This window comes from Metarhizium robertsii (genome assembly GCF_000187425.2).
Source record: "Metarhizium robertsii ARSEF 23 chromosome Unknown MAA_Scf_1, whole genome shotgun sequence".
Lineage (NCBI taxonomy): Eukaryota > Fungi > Ascomycota > Sordariomycetes > Hypocreales > Clavicipitaceae > Metarhizium > Metarhizium robertsii.
Window position 1 is genome coordinate 4,062,671 of NW_011942149.1, and position 17,919 is coordinate 4,080,589.

General features: G+C 50.6%; 6 protein-coding genes across 6 annotated transcripts; 4 read left to right on the forward strand and 2 right to left on the reverse strand.

The window, feature by feature from the left end:
- Nucleotides 1–672: 672 nt before the first annotated feature.
- Nucleotides 673–3,074, reverse strand: MAA_02296 (N-terminal binuclear Zn cluster-containing/DNA binding domain-containing protein; the record flags this gene model as incomplete). The annotated part of the gene is made up of 4 exons (XM_007820294.2): nucleotides 673–1,274; nucleotides 1,355–1,881; nucleotides 1,942–2,352; nucleotides 2,413–3,074. The coding sequence occupies 4 exons, from the start codon at nucleotides 3,072–3,074 to the stop codon at nucleotides 673–675; spliced, it is 2,202 nt and encodes a 733-aa protein (XP_007818485.2).
- Nucleotides 3,075–4,482: 1,408 nt separating this feature from the next.
- Nucleotides 4,483–5,370, forward strand: MAA_02295 (uncharacterized protein; the record flags this gene model as incomplete). Its single annotated transcript, XM_007820293.1, has 2 exons — nucleotides 4,483–4,614; nucleotides 4,942–5,370. The coding sequence occupies 2 exons, from the start codon at nucleotides 4,483–4,485 to the stop codon at nucleotides 5,368–5,370; spliced, it is 561 nt and encodes a 186-aa protein (XP_007818484.1).
- Nucleotides 5,371–6,044: 674 nt separating this feature from the next.
- On the forward strand, nucleotides 6,045–10,145 carry MAA_02294 (Exonuclease, RNase T/DNA polymerase III; the record flags this gene model as incomplete). Its single annotated transcript, XM_007820292.2, has 12 exons — nucleotides 6,045–6,065; nucleotides 6,199–6,306; nucleotides 6,366–6,541; nucleotides 6,601–6,727; nucleotides 6,784–7,370; nucleotides 7,426–7,842; nucleotides 7,900–8,150; nucleotides 8,207–8,350; nucleotides 8,378–8,499; nucleotides 8,551–8,946; nucleotides 8,981–9,225; nucleotides 9,287–10,145. The coding sequence occupies 12 exons, from the start codon at nucleotides 6,045–6,047 to the stop codon at nucleotides 10,143–10,145; spliced, it is 3,453 nt and encodes a 1,150-aa protein (XP_007818483.2).
- Nucleotides 10,146–10,892: 747 nt separating this feature from the next.
- On the reverse strand, nucleotides 10,893–12,059 carry MAA_02293 (Casein kinase II, regulatory subunit; the record flags this gene model as incomplete). Its single annotated transcript, XM_007820291.1, has 2 exons — nucleotides 10,893–11,765; nucleotides 11,901–12,059. 2 exons carry the CDS (start codon nucleotides 12,057–12,059, stop codon nucleotides 10,893–10,895), a joined length of 1,032 nt encoding a protein of 343 aa, XP_007818482.1.
- A 740-nt stretch (nucleotides 12,060–12,799) lies between these two features.
- On the forward strand, nucleotides 12,800–13,828 carry MAA_02292 (Transcription factor jumonji/aspartyl beta-hydroxylase; the record flags this gene model as incomplete). Its single annotated transcript, XM_007820290.1, has 1 exon — nucleotides 12,800–13,828. The coding sequence occupies one exon, from the start codon at nucleotides 12,800–12,802 to the stop codon at nucleotides 13,826–13,828; it is 1,029 nt and encodes a 342-aa protein (XP_007818481.1).
- A 678-nt stretch (nucleotides 13,829–14,506) lies between these two features.
- Nucleotides 14,507–17,316, forward strand: MAA_02291 (uncharacterized protein; the record flags this gene model as incomplete). The annotated part of the gene is made up of 4 exons (XM_007820289.1): nucleotides 14,507–14,779; nucleotides 14,826–15,167; nucleotides 15,220–15,618; nucleotides 16,168–17,316. 4 exons carry the CDS (start codon nucleotides 14,507–14,509, stop codon nucleotides 17,314–17,316), a joined length of 2,163 nt encoding a protein of 720 aa, XP_007818480.1.
- Between the last annotated feature and the right edge of the window lie 603 nt (nucleotides 17,317–17,919).

Consider the following 17,919-nt stretch of genomic DNA (forward strand, 5'->3'; position numbering starts at 1 on the left):
AGTTGCTGGCGGGGTTGGAGACGGATTGATGGGACTTGTGTTTATGCATTCTTTCAAGCATGCGGATGGATGGATTATTGGCTGTTTGCAAAGCAGGGTTATGCCATCTTTTGTGACGTGTGTGTACAGTAGGTACATGCACGTCGGCGCCCAAAGTGGTGACAGGCCCAGGGTACCAAGCACGTACATACATATGTACTTTAGTAAATGGGACGGGCTAGATCGGGAAGAGCCGCAAACCAGCATGTCTTGAATGCCAGCGAGTTTGCATGTGCCCGTCCCGCGCGTCAATCTGTCCGAGGCAACGTGATACTATGTGCTGTGCCATGGGGGGCCTAGTCATTCACAGATGCAATGTCCCTAATATTGACCTTTGAAAAACGACATTAGAATTACATGGCGTATTTGACGCCGGACCTTCAAGCCAAATCGGAACATGATTCATCATGCCATCAGCAAACGCATCATTAATCCATCTTGAATCTTTTGCCCACCGTCCAACTCCGTTGCGATATTGTACAATGCTGAGAGACGCGAAACGTAATATAACTCGCCTTCAAGGCAGTGTGCCTTACAACACCTAGTCCACACACATGTTGAGCTCACATACATGTCAAGACGAAAAACAGTACCTCAAGGTCGGCTTTACCGTGCAGCCGTCTCGTTATATGCTCATGATGCGACCTCCAAGTATCCGGTTGTAAGAGCGGCTCCAAAAGGGACCTCTTCTCCTGCCGCGAGACACTCAGATGCCGTTGCTAGATCCGCAAGGTGCTGTAGTCCTTGGCTGGCTGCCGCTTCGGCCGCAGAAGACGATGCCGGCCTGAGTCCGTCCGCAAGCTTGTCCTTGACACCGTCCCAATGACCTCCGCTAGGCTTCTCTGTGATTTCCTTGATGATTTCCGCCGCCTCCTCCCGCGTGGCCTCCGTCCTAGCCAACTTTCTCAGTGACATGGTGGCAAGCGAGACGAAATGACTAAACAACGGGCCCTTCAACTCGGGCGTCACGGACAGCAAGTGGGCCAGCTCCTTTGTTGGCCAGATAATCTCTTTCGGCGTGGCGCCAGGCGTGAGCATGGTGACAAGGAGGCGGCAATGCCAGTAAGCAAGGTGAATCATGGGGTACGCTGCTGCATCAATATGCGCAGGCAGGTCTTCCCGGTAGTTCTCGATATAGTCGGTCAAGATCGCAGCCATTGAGGCATCGGCAGTGTATAACCCAGCCTGCAATGTTGATATGACAAAAGAGATTCGGTTCAAAAGTTTTGATAGGCCTGCAGGAGCTTGTCAGTGCTGTTCCAACTGTTCCAATTGCATACACACACACACACACACAAATTGAATGTTGACTTACGAAGGAGGTGGAATGAGACCTCTCCAATTGTGTTCTCGAGGCTCGCCGGAACGACAACACTCCTGTCGGGAATTTGCGCAGGCTGGCCAGTTCCTGCAGCATGCCATCTGTCCATCAGCACCAATGACCACCATATTCGGACACATAGCTCGTCATCAGAGTCGGGTTCTGTCGTCGAGTCGACAGGCGAGCATTTCCACAGCTTCATTGAGTTGGCAAGAGCTACGGCACGAGCGAGAAGAAAAGGCAGACTCGAGGTTCCCCGCCAATCTGCATCAATGATCAAGATCAGTAGCGTCTGCGCGTGGACAATATCAGTGGCGCGGCTGCTTGGAGCGTCGTTGCTCTCCCATTCATGAAGCAGGGAACTGGCAATCTTGGGGCTGTCAGACGATGGCTGGCCAATACAAGACAGAGCCAGGGAAAATGCGGATCGAACTGCTGCGTTTGTCTGCAATAGCAGTGATTGAAGCCTGCCCAGATCGGTCGGGAGCACCGGGTAAAGCGGCTGAACGGAGGCCAGGAACCTGGAATATATGTCAGTTGGTCATCGTGCCAGCACCAAGCCAAGTCACACAAGCACGTACTCCAGGAAGGCCTGTTCATCTACTGCAGGAACCTCTTCTCCATCTACCATGGGTACATCTGCCGGTGCAGCATGTGGCTTTATAGGGGTCTCATCGGGCTTGATCGGTGTTGGTTGGGGTGCCAATGAACTGTTGCTGTACTCTTGAACGAGACCTTCTCCCTGTCCGGATGCCGGCTGGGCTGAACGCGCCTCGGATCCCCAGGGCGCTTGGCGTACGGTAGTTGGTGTGGTGTAGTCTCCGGTAGATATGCTAGAAAAGGGCCGTTTTCGTGTGGAATCTTCGAGGCCATTGCTGTGCCTTGACCGATCCGTCGCAAATAACTTGTCAATGTCGTCTTGGCTAAGATTACCCTCCGATTCCAACTTGTTTTCGATACTGTGGATTCGGTCTGCGAGTTCCTTTATATATCTAGAATATGAATTAGCTAAACAAGTAACGCTGTTGTTGGGTGTGTTTTGGCCTCCATACCCTTTGCTGGGACCACGCTTTTGAGGTACTCGACTGAACAAGCATCTAATGGATGACCGCGCGCAACTGGAGCACGGCGTCTCGCCAGAGTCAGACTGTGCATCGCATTTGATCTTTTTTCTCCTACATTCGTCACACGCGCGCGACACCTTGGACCTCTTGCGCGGGGGAATGCCGTCCCCCATAGCATATTGCGGCGGGAGGGCAGGCCCAACCGCAACGGGCATCTGATGCTGAACCATTGGATCAGGCGGAGGAGCTTCCTGGACATAAGATGCTGTGTGGTGCTGGTCGGGATCTGGGTGTGGCATGATATTGCGCATGTTGGGGTCCTCGACCGTCATGTTCGGATCGGTAGCTGGGAGAATGGAGGTGCCAGCCAAGCCTTGGCCCAATTGCGCCGCCAACTGCAGCTCTTCCAGATTTGCCGGTCTAGAGACGTGGTGATGCGATGCAGCATCATCTTGGGCCGACATTTGTGTCTGGTCATGCCCCTGTCCATGCACCTCGTCAGCAACCTGCTGCTCGGCTTGATCATGGTGTTCTGGGGCACCATCGCGAGCGTTATGGTAGAATGGGCCAGACTCCATTCCTTCTGCTCCAGGAGACGGGTAGGTCAACTCAGCCGCATCTCCAGCGTCGCCTTCTGTGCCTGGACTCATGTCGATGCGACGCGTGTTGTGTGCTATCGACGCAAGCAACAGTCTCGCGACTTGAGTCGGCAAAATTTGGGGTAGGTGGCCGTGGTGGTCCTATTCACTGGCACAGCAAGATATTGATGCTCCGAAAGAAATTTTGATATCGGTCTAACTATCGATCAGGGCATATGGGCCTTGAATTGCCAATGCATGGGCAGAAGCACCAGACAATCGGTCAACAGGCGCGTTGAAGTACACTGAGGCCATTGTTAGCGTGGTTGCGCGACCAGCATGATTCCACCGCAAAACAGCAAATTCCAAATTGCAGCACAGCGACACGGTGGGTGAGCGCTGATGTGTTGCCATCAACAGGTAAAGGTGAGATGCATCAACTTACAGCTCCAATAGCTCCCTGGATCGGAGGATGATAAATGCGATGGGCCCGTCGCGCAACGGAAGAGGAAGAACTCGGCGCCGTGGTTGTGTTTGGTTTTGACCCTTTGAGATCGAGCACGGAGATGGAAGAATTTTCGGGAGGAGCGGCAAATCATCGGCTTAACTGCCGGGGCCGCTAGGTGGCTGACGGGGCATCTGGGTTCCGAGATAGCCAGACAGACCAGACCAGACCCCAGGTATTTTTGGCACAAGCTGTGGCACCACTGACCCTGACCAGATCATCCCGGCAAGTTGGCGGCCAAATTTCGCGTTGGAAGTTGGAACAAGACGGACGGCCTGCCCCCAGCTCTCGAGCTCCATACTACACGGGCGTCGAGGATGAATACATAAATAGTACAAATGTACGGAGAACATAACTGGGTATCCGAGGAAGCGGAGATGCAGATGCCTCTTGTCTGTTCGAGGTTGCAGTCGCATCTGCAGGCTCCATTGTGGCGGCGACTCCCAGGCAATTGGGCGCATCACCACATGTTGCAGCCAACCTTGGTTCACGACACGACGATGCCGTGTCCATATCCTGGTGCGTCCAGAAGTCCCCGGCGATGCTGATGACTGGAGAAGTCCTTGCATCGCACGGCCTGGTTCGAACCGATTGGATACCTCGATCCAGCCCCATCGGCGCAATCTGCGTTGGCCCTGCACATGTGGTTTGCTTATAAACGTTGCATGCGCTTCGCCGTTCCCGTCTCTCTTGGCAAGTCTCTTCGAGCCAGATGCCTCATGTCCCACTACTTCCAGAGTCCAGTTCTCTTCCAAATTTTCTCGTTTCCTCGTTTCCTCTTCTTCCGGCGGCCTGCCCGTCTCCTTGCCGCAAGGCGGGAGTGTGACTGTCCAGGCGCTATGAACGCTTTGGCAATCAACATTGACGCAACAATTTGGACATAAAACATGACCAACCCGCGTCAACACCCAGTTGGCTTCCTCTGAAAACACGCAGAACCGAAACGCGGATCCCTCACCACCGCATTCTCACATGATGGATATCATCGCATCGCAAAGCTGGGCGTATATTCCAGATCTGCCCGACGATATTGGTCCCATCCGCAACCTGCTCCTCGTGTACAGCAGGATCCCTGCAAGTGATATTGACAGCCACATTCTACGAGTGGTGAGTGTGTTCTACCGAGAAGGCCAATCAGTGCTCGTTGGCTGATGAGTGACAACCCGATGCCAGCGCGAGGATGCGTGGAGAGTATCAAGATTTCCTTGCGTCGGCCGGTGGAAATTTCTACGCTTAACCGAGCAAAACGATCCCTGCTATCGACAGGTGCTGTTCAGGCTCAACGTGCCCAGATCGAACGATGCCTTTTTGGACCTGGGTTGTTGTGTGGGACAGGTTCTTCGTCAGCTCCGTCATGATGGAGTGCAAGGAAATCAATTATTCGGAACTGATGTTCAGTCCAAGTTTGTTGAAATCGGCTATGATCTATTCCAGGATCAAGACGAATTTGGTGCCACTTTTGTTGTTGGCGACATGCTGGACCCCGATGACACCAGGCTAGATGACCTGTTGCACAAGGTTACCATCATATATGCAGGCAGTTTTTTCCACTTGTTCAACTGGACTCAACAAATCTATATTGGCAAGCGACTGGTGGGATTTCTCAAGCGCGGCACCAAAAATGCCCTCATCTATGGCCGCCACATTGGCACCACTCGGCCGGGTCCATCTCCATTGGGTAATGATATGTCGCCATATCTCCACGACAAAGACAGCTTCCAGCGCCTTTGGGATGAGGTTGGGTACTTGACAAATACGAAGTGGGCTGTGGAGATAGAACCTGCCGGCGAAAAGATTGTTGATGTACCACGCATCGATAGGGATGCCCAGCCGGTCAACTTTGTCATACACCAAATATCATGACAGGGTTGGCGGCGAGTCGGTGGGGGGGGCATTTTAGACTTTGTCTATAGACATATAGGTTTCTAGTATATTTATTGATGTTTGAAATAACCACCTCTTGGCGCGTATTGTCTGCCTGGTGAGTGGGTGATTTTATTGGCGAGATGAATATTGAGAGGCCATGCAAGTGCGTGGTATGAACTGTGGGTGCATGCCGAGGGGATTGATCTACGATTCATCTAGAAAGCACTCAACCTGCACCAGTCTCGGGACATTGGCCCGAAAAAAAAAAAAAAGCTCACTCGCCTCATATCGTGATCTCCAACTCTTCGCCCGCCCAACGGAGGTAACATTGTAGGGATGCACAAAGGTGTAGGGTAGCTCTCATATTGATTGTTGTCAGATCGACGCCGTTCATGTATCGATTGAGCACGGACTCTTGGGCCACCAGACTTGCTGCAGCCTCCTGTGCCCCGCCAACAAGCTCCAGTCCAACGTCAAGCAGCTCCACGCGCGAGTCGGGCGGCTAGCCGTTGCTTGATCTCGACATTCATCAATATCCTGGACATCGATGACGAGTATCCTGTGAGGCGCATTGCGTTTGAAAGCGTCGCGGAGCCATACAGGCACACCTGGTGCTTGGGCATCGTTTATCAATACTTTATCATCCTTCGGAGAATGACAAGCCAGCAACAATGGACGGCGACTGGGATGAGGTCAGTCGCTCTGCAGCTGAGCCGACATGTTCCACCGGCGCACATCCAGATGTCTGCTGCCCGCTGGTCATGTCAATGTGCCAGGTCATGCGTCTTTTCAACGGGTTGCTAACGTATATATGACTGCTCCCAGGTCGCCCGCATTCCGTTCCCGCCTCCGGGCGTCCATGCAATGCCGACACCGGTAACTACGATGACCTTTGACACTTTCCAAGAACTACTATGGACTGGAAACGATTATGTATGCATCCATATGACATATTCAGCACCGAACTGTTCAATTTTTGACCGGCATTGCAGGGTCGCGTTACCTCTTTTCTTGGCTCGGAACTACAACGATATACCTCCTTCAAAGCACATCTTTCGACTGACGGAGCGGTACGACAAATATTGGTCAACGACAAGGGCGTGATCGTCTTGGGGTCAAAGGATGTTCACATGGCACAGAGGAGAGGGCCGCCGATATGGCACATCAAGTAACTACGATTACTTCACAGCCCCATACGCGGCAAGAGAGTGCTAATAGAGGAACAAGACACGACGACATGAAGGAACTGCGGTGCATGAGCTTTACTTCCAAAGGGACGGCCGAGATCATTGTTGCGGGATTGCAAGACACAATGCTAGTCATCGACCTTAATAAGGGCGAGGTCGTGAAGCAGGTTTGTTGGTGGCTGTTAGGCCCCATGCTGTTTCGCGCGACTGACAATGCTGCTAGATCGCAACCGAACACCAGTACTCCATCATGAAGCGAGGAAGGTATATTTGCGCGGCGACCAAGAACGGAACGGTGAACCTCCTTGACCCAGTGTCCTTTGCAGTTGTCAAGTCTTGGAATGCTCACTCTGCGCTGATCAATGACATGGATGCCCAGCATGACTTCATCGTTACATGTGGATATTCGCTTCGACAAGGCCAAACATACATGCTCGATCCATTCTTGAACGTGTTTGATATTAAAAAGATGTCGTCAATGCCACCAATACCTTTTCCTGCCGGGGCGGCGTACGTTCGCATGCATCCTAGAATGTTGACTACCAGTATTGTGGTCTCACAGTCTGGCCAAATGCATGTGGTCGACTTGATGAACCCAAACACAAGTAACGTGAGACAGGCAAACGTCCTGACCTATCTGAGTATGTTTGAGATTGCGCCGTCTGGAGAATCAATGGCCTTGACCGATGCTGAGTGCTATATACACCTTTGGGGATCGCCTTCAAAGCTTCACTTTGTCGACCTGCCAACACCAATCGAGTTTGCTAGCCCAGAGGAACACGCTCCTCAAATAGAATGGACCCCTGAAACGTATGAACCGCTTCCACTGGTATTTAAATTATACACTGACCTTCTCTTACTCAAGACCGCTGAACTCTGTTGGATTGCCCTACTATCGGGACGTGTTGGCCTCGGCCTGGCCGGATCTTGTATCGGATGTTGGCGCCCCTCCAATCAGGTTTGATCCTCAGTTTCTCGTGAGCCTCAAGCCGACCGAATTTGGCCTGTACGGCCGCAACACGAGAGGCTTCAGGAGGAACCAGATTGAGGATACCAGAAACAGCCACAAGTCTGCCAATTCTGGGCTCAAGGCACCCAAGTTCCTGAGTGAGAAAGCCAGAGAGTCTGCAATATCCGATTCCAGGACGGACGATAAGACCGACGACGTTTCTAGCCCAGTGGCCGAGAACGAGATTGAAAGCAAGAAATCGGACGTGCCGGTTATGTATCGCAACGTTGAAATCAAGTACAGCAAGTTCGGAGTAGATGACTTTGATTTTGGGTGAGTTAACTAACGCTTGTGGTGCTATTTCCCCAACTGTCTGCTGACAAACTTCAGATTCTACAATAAAACTCGTTACTCAGGCTTGGAAATTCATATTTCAAACTCATACGCCAACTCACTCCTTCAAATCATGCACTTTACCCCCCTCATTCGAAACCTAGCCCTTCAACATGCGGCTACGGCCTGTGTTAGTGAAATCTGCTTGCTGTGCGAACTTGGCTTCCTTTTCGACATGCTACAAAAAGCGGACGGCTCAATCTGTCAGGCAACAAACCTGCTGAGAACACTTAGTAGCCACCCACAAGGTAGACCGCACGCCACCCGCTGTGCTAACTATGTCATCTGTGCTAACCATTATCAGCCGGACCGCTTGGCCTCCTCGAAGAGGACCCCCACGGCTCGTCTCTAAACGTCATGCTGCAAGGGCTCACTAGATTTCTCTTGGATAAGATTGTTTCTGACTACAAGAGTATGTCACCAACATCATCTGCCATGGAACAGGTTAGTATTGCCTTGAGAATACATTGAACAGGCCCTGACAACCCGCAGATTCTTGCAACCTCAGCTACAAGCTCTATTCGATGCATGAATTGTAGGAGCGAGTATACAAGACCAGGTTCAACATATGTCAACGACTTGCTTTATCCACCATTTGTCAGTATGCGATATCTATCTGTACCGAACCCTTCTAACTCCGCTTCATAGAAACCTCCTGGACGAAACGCCAAAATGCCCAGGGTCACTTTTTCTCAGGTTCTTAAGAGTAGCGTTGAGAGAGAGACTACCTCTAAGGGTTGGTGTGGCCGATGTCAACGTTATCAAACTATCGCCACCAGAAAGACAATTCACAACATCCCGGCAGTCTTAATGTTGAATACTGCAATTACGAGTCACGACCATCGCATGCTGTGGTCCACTCCCGGCTGGCTTCCTGAGGAGATTGGAATCATTGTTGAGCAGGGACAGTTCTTCTGTTACGAGGGAGAAGACCTGAAACTTCACTTACAGCGAGGAATCCATAATATCACAGTATATTCACTTATAGGAATGGCGACAAACATTGAGGGTGGCCAAACGCAAAAGCCGCACCTGGTATCCATGGTCAATGGCAAGTGCTTCCGATGGGACGTGCAAGTTATCTAATGCTAATGCTAACAAACAAACAGTTGCACACGCCGAGCAAGAAGCTCCCGGACAAAGTCAATGGCACTTGTTCAACGACTTCTTAGTTAGGTCTGTCAGTACAGATGAAGCCCTTACATTCAACACGTCATGGAAAGTCCCTAGTGTTGTAGCATTCCAGATCAAAGAAGCGAATAACAAAATTGATTCTACTTGGAAACATCAGCTGGATACTTCGATTCTGTATCATGATTTGTAGTGCGTATTTTTTTCTACATACCAAGTGTCTATTGCCACGCCAAGCTAACTTGAGCTGCAGTCCGAATCCAAACTCTGAAACCAAAACATATCACATCCTGGATCCGAAGACTGAGCGTCCTGGCCCGGATACAATAGTAGCACTAGACACGGAATTCGTCGCCATTCGACAGCCCGAGATTGAAATGAACTCGGACGGCGAACGAGAGACGATTCGTCCGATTGTCTATGCCCTGGCCAGAACATCTGTCGTCCGCGGGCAGGGCGAGAACGAGGGACGGCCCTTCATCGACGACTATATTTTAATACAAGAGCCCATTGTGGATTATCTGACCTCGTACTCTGGCATAACCCGAGAAGATCTGGACCCGCGGATTTCCAAACACAGCCTGCTCCCACTGAAGATGGCCTACAAGAAACTCTGGATTCTGCTCAACCTCGGGTGCAAATTCCTCGGCCACGGCCTCAAACAAGATTTTCGCGTTATAAATATCCATGTTCCTAAGTCTCAAGTCATCGACACTATCGATCTGTTCTTCCTAAAGTCGAGACTTCGGAAGCTCTCGTTGGCATTTCTAGCGTGGTACCTCCTAAAGGAGGACATTCAAATGGAAACGCACGACTCGATTGAAGACTCCCGGACGGCACTCAAGTTATATCGGAAATATCTAGAGTTTGAAGACGCTGGGATTCTGGAAACCATGCTGCAGGATATTTATCGCGCCGGAAGAGATGTCAACTTTAAACCTCCACGGAAGGATGACGTGGGTGTCCAGAGGACGGACACTCCGCCGTTGCCGGTGGACTCGTCCACGCCAGGACCGTCCACGCCCGTGAGGAAGATTATTGGTATGGCGCCCGGGTCTGGGTTTGGCGGGGGCACGAGTTGGACGCCGGGGAAGGGATCGCCGCTACGATAGGATTAGTCATGGTTTGGTTATGAAACGCAAAATCCAATTATTGCAGCATGTTTATGTACTTTTTGAAGTTTGGCACATGCAATAGCGAGACAAAAATTTGCATCAAGGTGAAATGCGCATGTGAAGATGTGTGATTTTATCAAAAAAAGGTCAAAAAAAAAAGCGCAATCCTCTTGAAACTCATCGCTCTATGGTTACGTCGCCACGCCGTTTCCGTCCTAATAAACAACACCGATACCCATGTGCAATTATTCAACAGCGACCCTCGCACACCGCTGGCCCGCGCCGTCTAAACGCGAAAATGTACTCGTATCTTGCTTTTGACAGGCACCCAGTTTTACCGCTGAGCGTAGTCCAACACGCGCGCACACACGTACATATACCCATCATGCAAGCATGCCTCCCTTTTTGTTCTTCTTTTCTGCTATTTTCCGCCTTTCACCAACCGACCAAATTGTATTCACTGAACAACACCTCCAACGCCATCTATGCAAATGCCACTATATTTGATTGAGGGGTGGAATCTTCGTGGTAGGAGGAAGCTTGTGGGGTGGGATATATGACCCTGCTTTGGACAATCCTTGTTCCTGCTGAAGCCAATTGACGGAACGCTGCCTCAAGGCATGGCGGCGTGATTACCGATCCTTACTTAGTCTGAGGACTGGCATCTGTATTACACTTCAAGGATGCCACACGCCACCATGCCTCTGGTGGGGAGAATGAAGGGGCAGTCGTTGTTTTGTCTTCCTACAGCTCGGATTCGGCGCCGTTCGTTGATAGAGCCATGGGACTGCCGTTCTGGTTTTGTCGCTGACGGAGACGGGCGTTGCCAGGAGGTCGTCGACGGACCATTGCCCTCCCGTTAAGGTTCATAGATTCGTCGTCATCCTCGGATTCGGCGCATTGTTCAGCGTAGATGCGAGACTCGTCAAGGTCGTTGACATCGATTGGTCGAGCTCGTAGCCATTGCATGCGCGGGCCCGATCGGGCCCGCTCTGAAACTCTGAAGCCATAAATCTTGGGCTCATAGATGCGGCCAGGTCCTAGGCCTGGGGCAATGTTCCTGGTGTACATGCCATTGACGAGCTCCTCATCAGCTGCTATGCGCGAGGTTGCTGAAGAGAGAACCTCGACCCCCCTCTTGGTGAGGTCGTACTCGGGGAAGGTAAGAAGGAAAAGGGCGCCGAATGTGCGACCAAAGAATGCTCCGTCGACAGTTTGGAAACGGCTGTTTGGTGGGACATAGACGTCCAGGCAAGCCGGGCAGAACAGCTTGACGGTATCCTCGCCCGGTATATCAGAGAGTCCGACGGGCAACGTCCTTGCCTGATCACAGTTGGTCCGTGGGCAGCATCCAAAGTGGCCGAGTTCATATTTTTCGCTCATCTGCTGGATTCCAGCACGCGAGCATATAAACCGTTGGTGAATGAGGCCGTAAAGCATTTCTGCTGAGGACTCAATGACAGACAAGTCGCTGGCCATTCTACTATGGTGTCTTCGCTCGCCTGGTCGGCCACCCATTCGCTCTTGGCCATCCCCCAGACCGGATTCATTATCATCCTCCTCTTCCTCCTCTTCCTCCTCATCTTCATCGTCTTCGGGCTCCACATCCAATATCATCTGCGGAAGAGCAGGGGAGAGTTAGTTGACGAAGACTTGCATTCCCGTACCAGAACACCCCGGCCCGGGGGGGGGGGGGGGGGTGTGGTTGTTTGTGGGGAGAATAAAAAAAATTAAAATTCAACCACCACATACCTCCAATGCTTCCTTATACATGGCCACCTGGGTCTGAAGACCCGTCAGGTTAAAATCATCCTCGATAAACTCCTCTGATACCTCGGCGAAATACTCATGGCCCAGAAGAGCACAAAAGCTTGAGATCCACGACTCAGGCGCGCCCGAGTCTGTAGACATGACGAAAGTCGAGATGGCCGCAAGGCCAGTTGTCGACAAAACGACGGAACAATAAGATGGGACAGATGATGCAATCCAGATGGAGGGGCAGATATCGACAGGGCTGCCCACAAGACTCGAAACAGGATTGAGGCGGGGTGGTAAAATGGCACGCGTGCCGCAGATGCACGGGACGAGGCGTCTGTGAGATGAGGTCGAGCAGCTGCGGTCGCGGTCGCGGTCGCGAGTTGGTCCGGATGGAGTTGTGGCCAGACGATGTCGTCAGGCTGCTTGATGCCGCTGCGTGATGCCGCTGCTTGATCTGCGCGCGCGAAACGTCTGGAGGAGCTGTGATTTGACAATACAATGCTAGTGCGTGCGCGCCCAAGGTCTAGCGATGCGGTGGTCGGTGGTCGGTGGCCGGTCGTCGAATGGGCCCATCCATCAATCTGTGCAAGTGGGCTCGAGCTGCTCTTGCCTCTTTCCTCGAGCCTCCTGGCCGGCCAGCTGGTACTAGGCGAGATGCAACCAGTGCCCCATCATCCTCGACGCCTCCGGTGCCAGGTTTTGCCGACTTCCGACCTCCCTGCCTTTTTGGACATGCTCTCTCACCACTCTCAACGCCTGGCAACATACGAAAGCATGGGGGGTGAGTGGCAATTGTCATTATAGCCCGGTTGGGGTTAATTGTTAATATCCTGTATAAAAGTTCCGACCAATCCAATTTATTCTCTCTTACATGTTTGCTTCATCTATGCGCCATGAACCGTCCCACCTTGCTTACCACAATATGGCGACGATCGCTTCACATCTCTTCACGGCGTGCTTATCAGCCTCTGCGGTCTGTCGAGGCCGCCTCCGCATCATCCCAAGCGCACGCAGACATCCAAGCCTTTCAGAAGAAAGCGTTCATACCCCGAAAGCCGTATTTGTTTCGAGAAGACGGCGGCTCACCGACTTCTCGCCTGCCAGCCTTTAGTAAATGGTTCAACAGATCCGCTTCCTCACATGACAGCCACTCAACATTACCGTTCGCTTCATCTCTGGTGCAGGGATTCCAAGAATGGCCTTTCCCGTACGAATTGATCAAATCGCAAAGGGAGCAAGATGCCTTCTCTCAATTCCAGGCCGCACTAATGACCAGCTCAGAAATGACTGATCAAATCATGGCAGGAATTCTGCAATCGGCCGTGACTGACGAGAAGGACCAGAGCTTCTTTCAACTCTATGCGCCTTTGAAGCTTCTCATCAAGGCCATAGAGTTCAACGCGGCTCGGGACTCAACTACCACACACCCCTTGCATTTGTATATTGCTCAGTCTTCTCTGTCTGATTTGCCGCAGCCCCTTCAAGACGATTTACCGGCTCCGGAAATCGTACTTCGTGCCGGAAAAGGCGACATCTACGCTTCATCTATCTGGCTGGGTACAGAACCTACTTATACGCCGCTGCATAGAGATCCAAATCCGAACCTGTTCTGCCAGTTGTACAGCCAGAAAGTTGTACGGCTGTTACCGCCAACTATAGGTGATGAATTATTCTTTCACGTCCAGCGCCGAATACGGCAACATGGAAATAGTCGCATAAGGACAACTGATATGATGCAAGGCCATGAGAGAAAGGTGTTGCATGACGCAGTCTGGGGAAATGAAACACCACTCGAGGAACTGCACGAAGTTGAGCTCGGCGCTGGCGACGCGCTCTTCATTCCGGAGGGTTGGTGGCATTCTGTCAAGAGCGCGGGGTCTGATGGAGGACTTAATGGCTCTGTAAATTGGTGGTTTAGATAAACGGAAGTAGAAGTCATGAATTATTAGTCAAACAGCCACATCAGCACTGAATGGAAGCAAATATATCTGTTCAACTCCCTAGCCTAGCTTGCTGAGTCCGAGATAATTGGCAGCTAATGCCGGTGCCTTTCTCATTATTCTTCCTTTTCTCGCTTTTCTTATCTTTCGGTTATGATAGTGCACATAGATCACTCAAGCAGTGGGGAGCTATTTAACTCGATTTCACCTTTGACCTCTTCACTCTTCCATCCACGAAGCTGCAACTCTTCTTCCAGCAAGCTGCAACTCTTCTTCCAGCAAGCTGTAACTCTTCTTCCAGTATAACTCTTCTTCTAGCAAGCTATGACTCTTCTTCCAGCAAGCTACAACTCTTACCTCCAGCAAGCTGCAACTCTTACTCTCAGCAACTTGCAGTTACTGTCCTACCCATTAGTTCATAACGTTTTTTCTTAATCACATTACCGTTCTTTTCTTATCTTTCGGTTATCAAAGTGCACATAGATTACTTTGGCGGTTGGCAGTTGCTGGGGTCGACTTTACCTTTAATCTCTTCACTAATCTCTTCACTCTTCCACCCACGAAGCTGCAACTCTTACCCTCAATAAGCTGCAGTTACGGTCCTACCCATTAATCTATAACATTTTTTTCTTAATCACACTACTGTCCAACATATCTAACATGGAGGTTATGGAGGTCGTTGATCTGACAGCGGACGCTGTAGAGGATGACTATGAAGATGTTGAAATTGAAACCAGCACACCATCTGGGAATGCTATGGAAACAAGTTCATTCGAAGGTCAAGCCGATGACAGCGCTATGAATATTGAGACATTACTTGGAGATCTCGAGCAAGAAGATTCAGATTCAGTGACTTCAGGTGGCGCGCCAGAGGAGGCACCAGAGGAGGCGCCCGAAAGGCAGCCCGAGAGTTCTGAAGCCGATTCGGATAGTGTGAGTGCATCTCTGTCTCTTGGAGGTTAAGCTATATTTACTAAAGTTCAAGCAGAGTCATTCTGATGAGGAGTTTAACCATGAAGTCGATGAGTTTATTTGTTTTGACGATGGCGACCCCAATAATGATTCCGACTCTGATGAGGAGTTGGACTGGCAAGGTGATTGCGTACAATCATGCCAACCGAAATATGAGAAAATACATGAAAAATCGCAAATTCGCAAGTTCAGAATTGGAGAGTCGAGGCAGTTGGTGGCAGGGTTTCGTGCAAAGATTACTAGGATGAAGGCAAAGATTGCTGGGTTGAAAACCCAAAATCGGCGGCTTAGGGCTGACCTTGCTGCTGCAAGGAGCAGCGCATCGGGACCTCCGAGACGAACAAAAGCCGTAAGTATCTCTCTTGACTGCTCATTTCAAGGTCTAACCATGTGTGAAATAGATGTGGCCGGAGTACATCAAGGACTTCCTTCGAGGCCGATGGACTCGTCTCCCACCTGGAATCAGAGATTATAGTGACATCTATAAGCTTAGCTGTCGCGAGTCAAACATGCCGTGGCACCCAAACCGGGTTCTACCAGGCCTCGTCCTGAGGGAGAAGGATGATGACGAAGATGGTGCTATTGAATCCATAGCGGTTACTGGGGGATTCAACTTCAACCAGCTGCCGCCCATGGCGCAGTTTCGTGTCCTTCAAATGCTTCTATGCTTTTATGGAAAGAAGGTTCATGTTTTGACTCGGCTTGATCCATATCATGAGCCTTCTCTGTCGACTGGTGAGCTGGGCAATGACCCAGAACGCCCACAGCTTCTTCGTCGATTTCATATCGGGGACTCACCTGTGAGTCTAACGTATGCCACGTTACCAAATGATTTACTAGCACCATTAGTAGTGTGCAAACAGTGGTTATTCTGGGGCGCGCATTTGTTTTATGGCGAGAACACTTTTGCATTCTCCTCGCTGGGCGAATAGGGTTGCTTTGCGAGGGGGATCAAAAACAGGCTCCAAAGGGTTCAACATATTGAGCTCCTATGGATGGGTTCCCAATATCTCACATATAAAAAGAGTCCTCGGGGCAAATACATTTCTCGGCGAACTCAGCCTCTGATGTGGCTGCCAGAAACCAATCGACTTTCTACCCTCGATATATACATTCCCGAGTCGTCAGAATATTACATGCGCCGAAAACATGAAACAAGTGCTGTTATTAAGCACATGAAATGGAAGACGCAGCACCAGCCCAATTACCGTATGTTTCGGTCGCTTCGAACAGTACAAGGCCTGGATTATGTCTATTGTCTACGTGGAATCAGCCGCATCACATTCTGGGACCATACAAAGTGGATTGCACAAGGGCTGAAATGCAAAGTGCTAGACAAGACGTTCCAGCTAGACGTGGCTAGAACAGTGCGTGGGCATAAGGATCCGAGAGACCAGCGCAATGCGAGGTTGAGAATCCTTGCTGATCTTATGCCAGGCTTGAATCCAAGGGAAGATGCTTGGCGGACAATGGCCCTGGCGCTGCCCAAGCTCAAGGACGAACTGTTAGACGGCGACGATGATTGGGAGGACGAGGACGATAATAACGTTGGTGATAGCGGTACAAGCGGTGCAAACAGCTCGGATGAGCACGAGGACGAAGATTCTGATGCTGACGATGGTTCGGAATCCGGTTCTGACTCTGACTCTGACTCTGACACAAGTGACGGGGACTCGGTCCAAATTCTTTCTGGCAGCCCGGTTGCGATGAACCACCAACAGGCAATTTCTATACCAGGAAGTCCAGTCAACTCGAATCATGGAGTACAGACACGTTCGATCCCCAGACTATCCAACAACACCAACTCTGAATACGGAGTGACATTGGAGAGAGACATCATGGAGGACTCTCTACCAAATATTGTTGACCTTACGCTCGAGGACGACGAAGATGGATATGATGATACGCAGAATGAAGCTCTGACTCAATATAGCAGTCAGACAATTTGGGACGACGGAATGAAAGCAGAGCCGATCTCTGAAGATACCGGCGCGAATATAACTAATACAAACGAAAACTCGAATACCCAGGAAGAATCGCTCTTTATCGATGGCAACAGCGGTAACTCAACTGGGGAGGTCACATACGACCACTGCAAAAGTCAATCTCCAGAAGAAGAGGCGATGCGGGCCATCAGTGCTCATATCAAAGACTCCCAAAAACATGGAAGCCCAACAAGCAGCAATAGTGACTCGGAGGGCCCCCTCTTTGCGAGTCCGACTCGATATGATGAAATCGTACATCAGAGTTCTAGCACAGGGGCGAGAACTGTCCGGAGTGAAATATCCTCCTCCTTATTTCTTGGAAGTGGTGATCCAAATAGCTCCAGATCACCGTCGTCTGAGAGTTCCGCGAGCAAAACGAGCAAGCGTTCTTACAATGGTAATGGCAATAACGAGGGCTCAGACAGAGAATCTGAGTCCAGGAAGAGGCAGCGAAGCGAGGGGCCATTTGCTGGTGGTAGTGGTAGTAGCGTGGAAGATTGCATAGAGCTTTGAGGCATTCAGAATCAAGGATACAGCGCCAACTGGTCTTATGGGATTTTTCATGGGAGGAACAAGGGATTGATTGGCGTAGGAAGGATAATGAAATGGCAGGTTTTAAATGGGGAAAAGAAGCGCGGTCAATGCAGTATATTAGCACCAGCACGTTCAAAAACTACATGATACTTTAGCTACAATTGCTTACATACCTACCTAGGTAGGTACCTAGGTAGCTTATACGATGAGCCAAATCTCACTGAACCATCAATGCTTGTCGGACCATTAAACACGTATCGCCTCTAGGTACCTCCACATATATTTTTTGATATAAAGATACTAAAGAAATTTCCTACAGCCACGCTGCCTGGTGCCGCATAATACCACGGCCTAGAATTTCATGATAGCTGCATAATTTTAACATAGCATAACATAAACCTTTAATATTAGCCGCTAGCATAGCGGCATTACTGTTTAATGGTCCATGAGTGTCCATCTGCCACACGAGAGAGGACAGTGTGGAACTGTCCACAAACTGCACTGTACCCGCCCACCACCTTTTCCTGCGTCATCTTGGTGGGGCTCGAATTTTCACAACCTCCACCAAAAGCATTCAGGCGA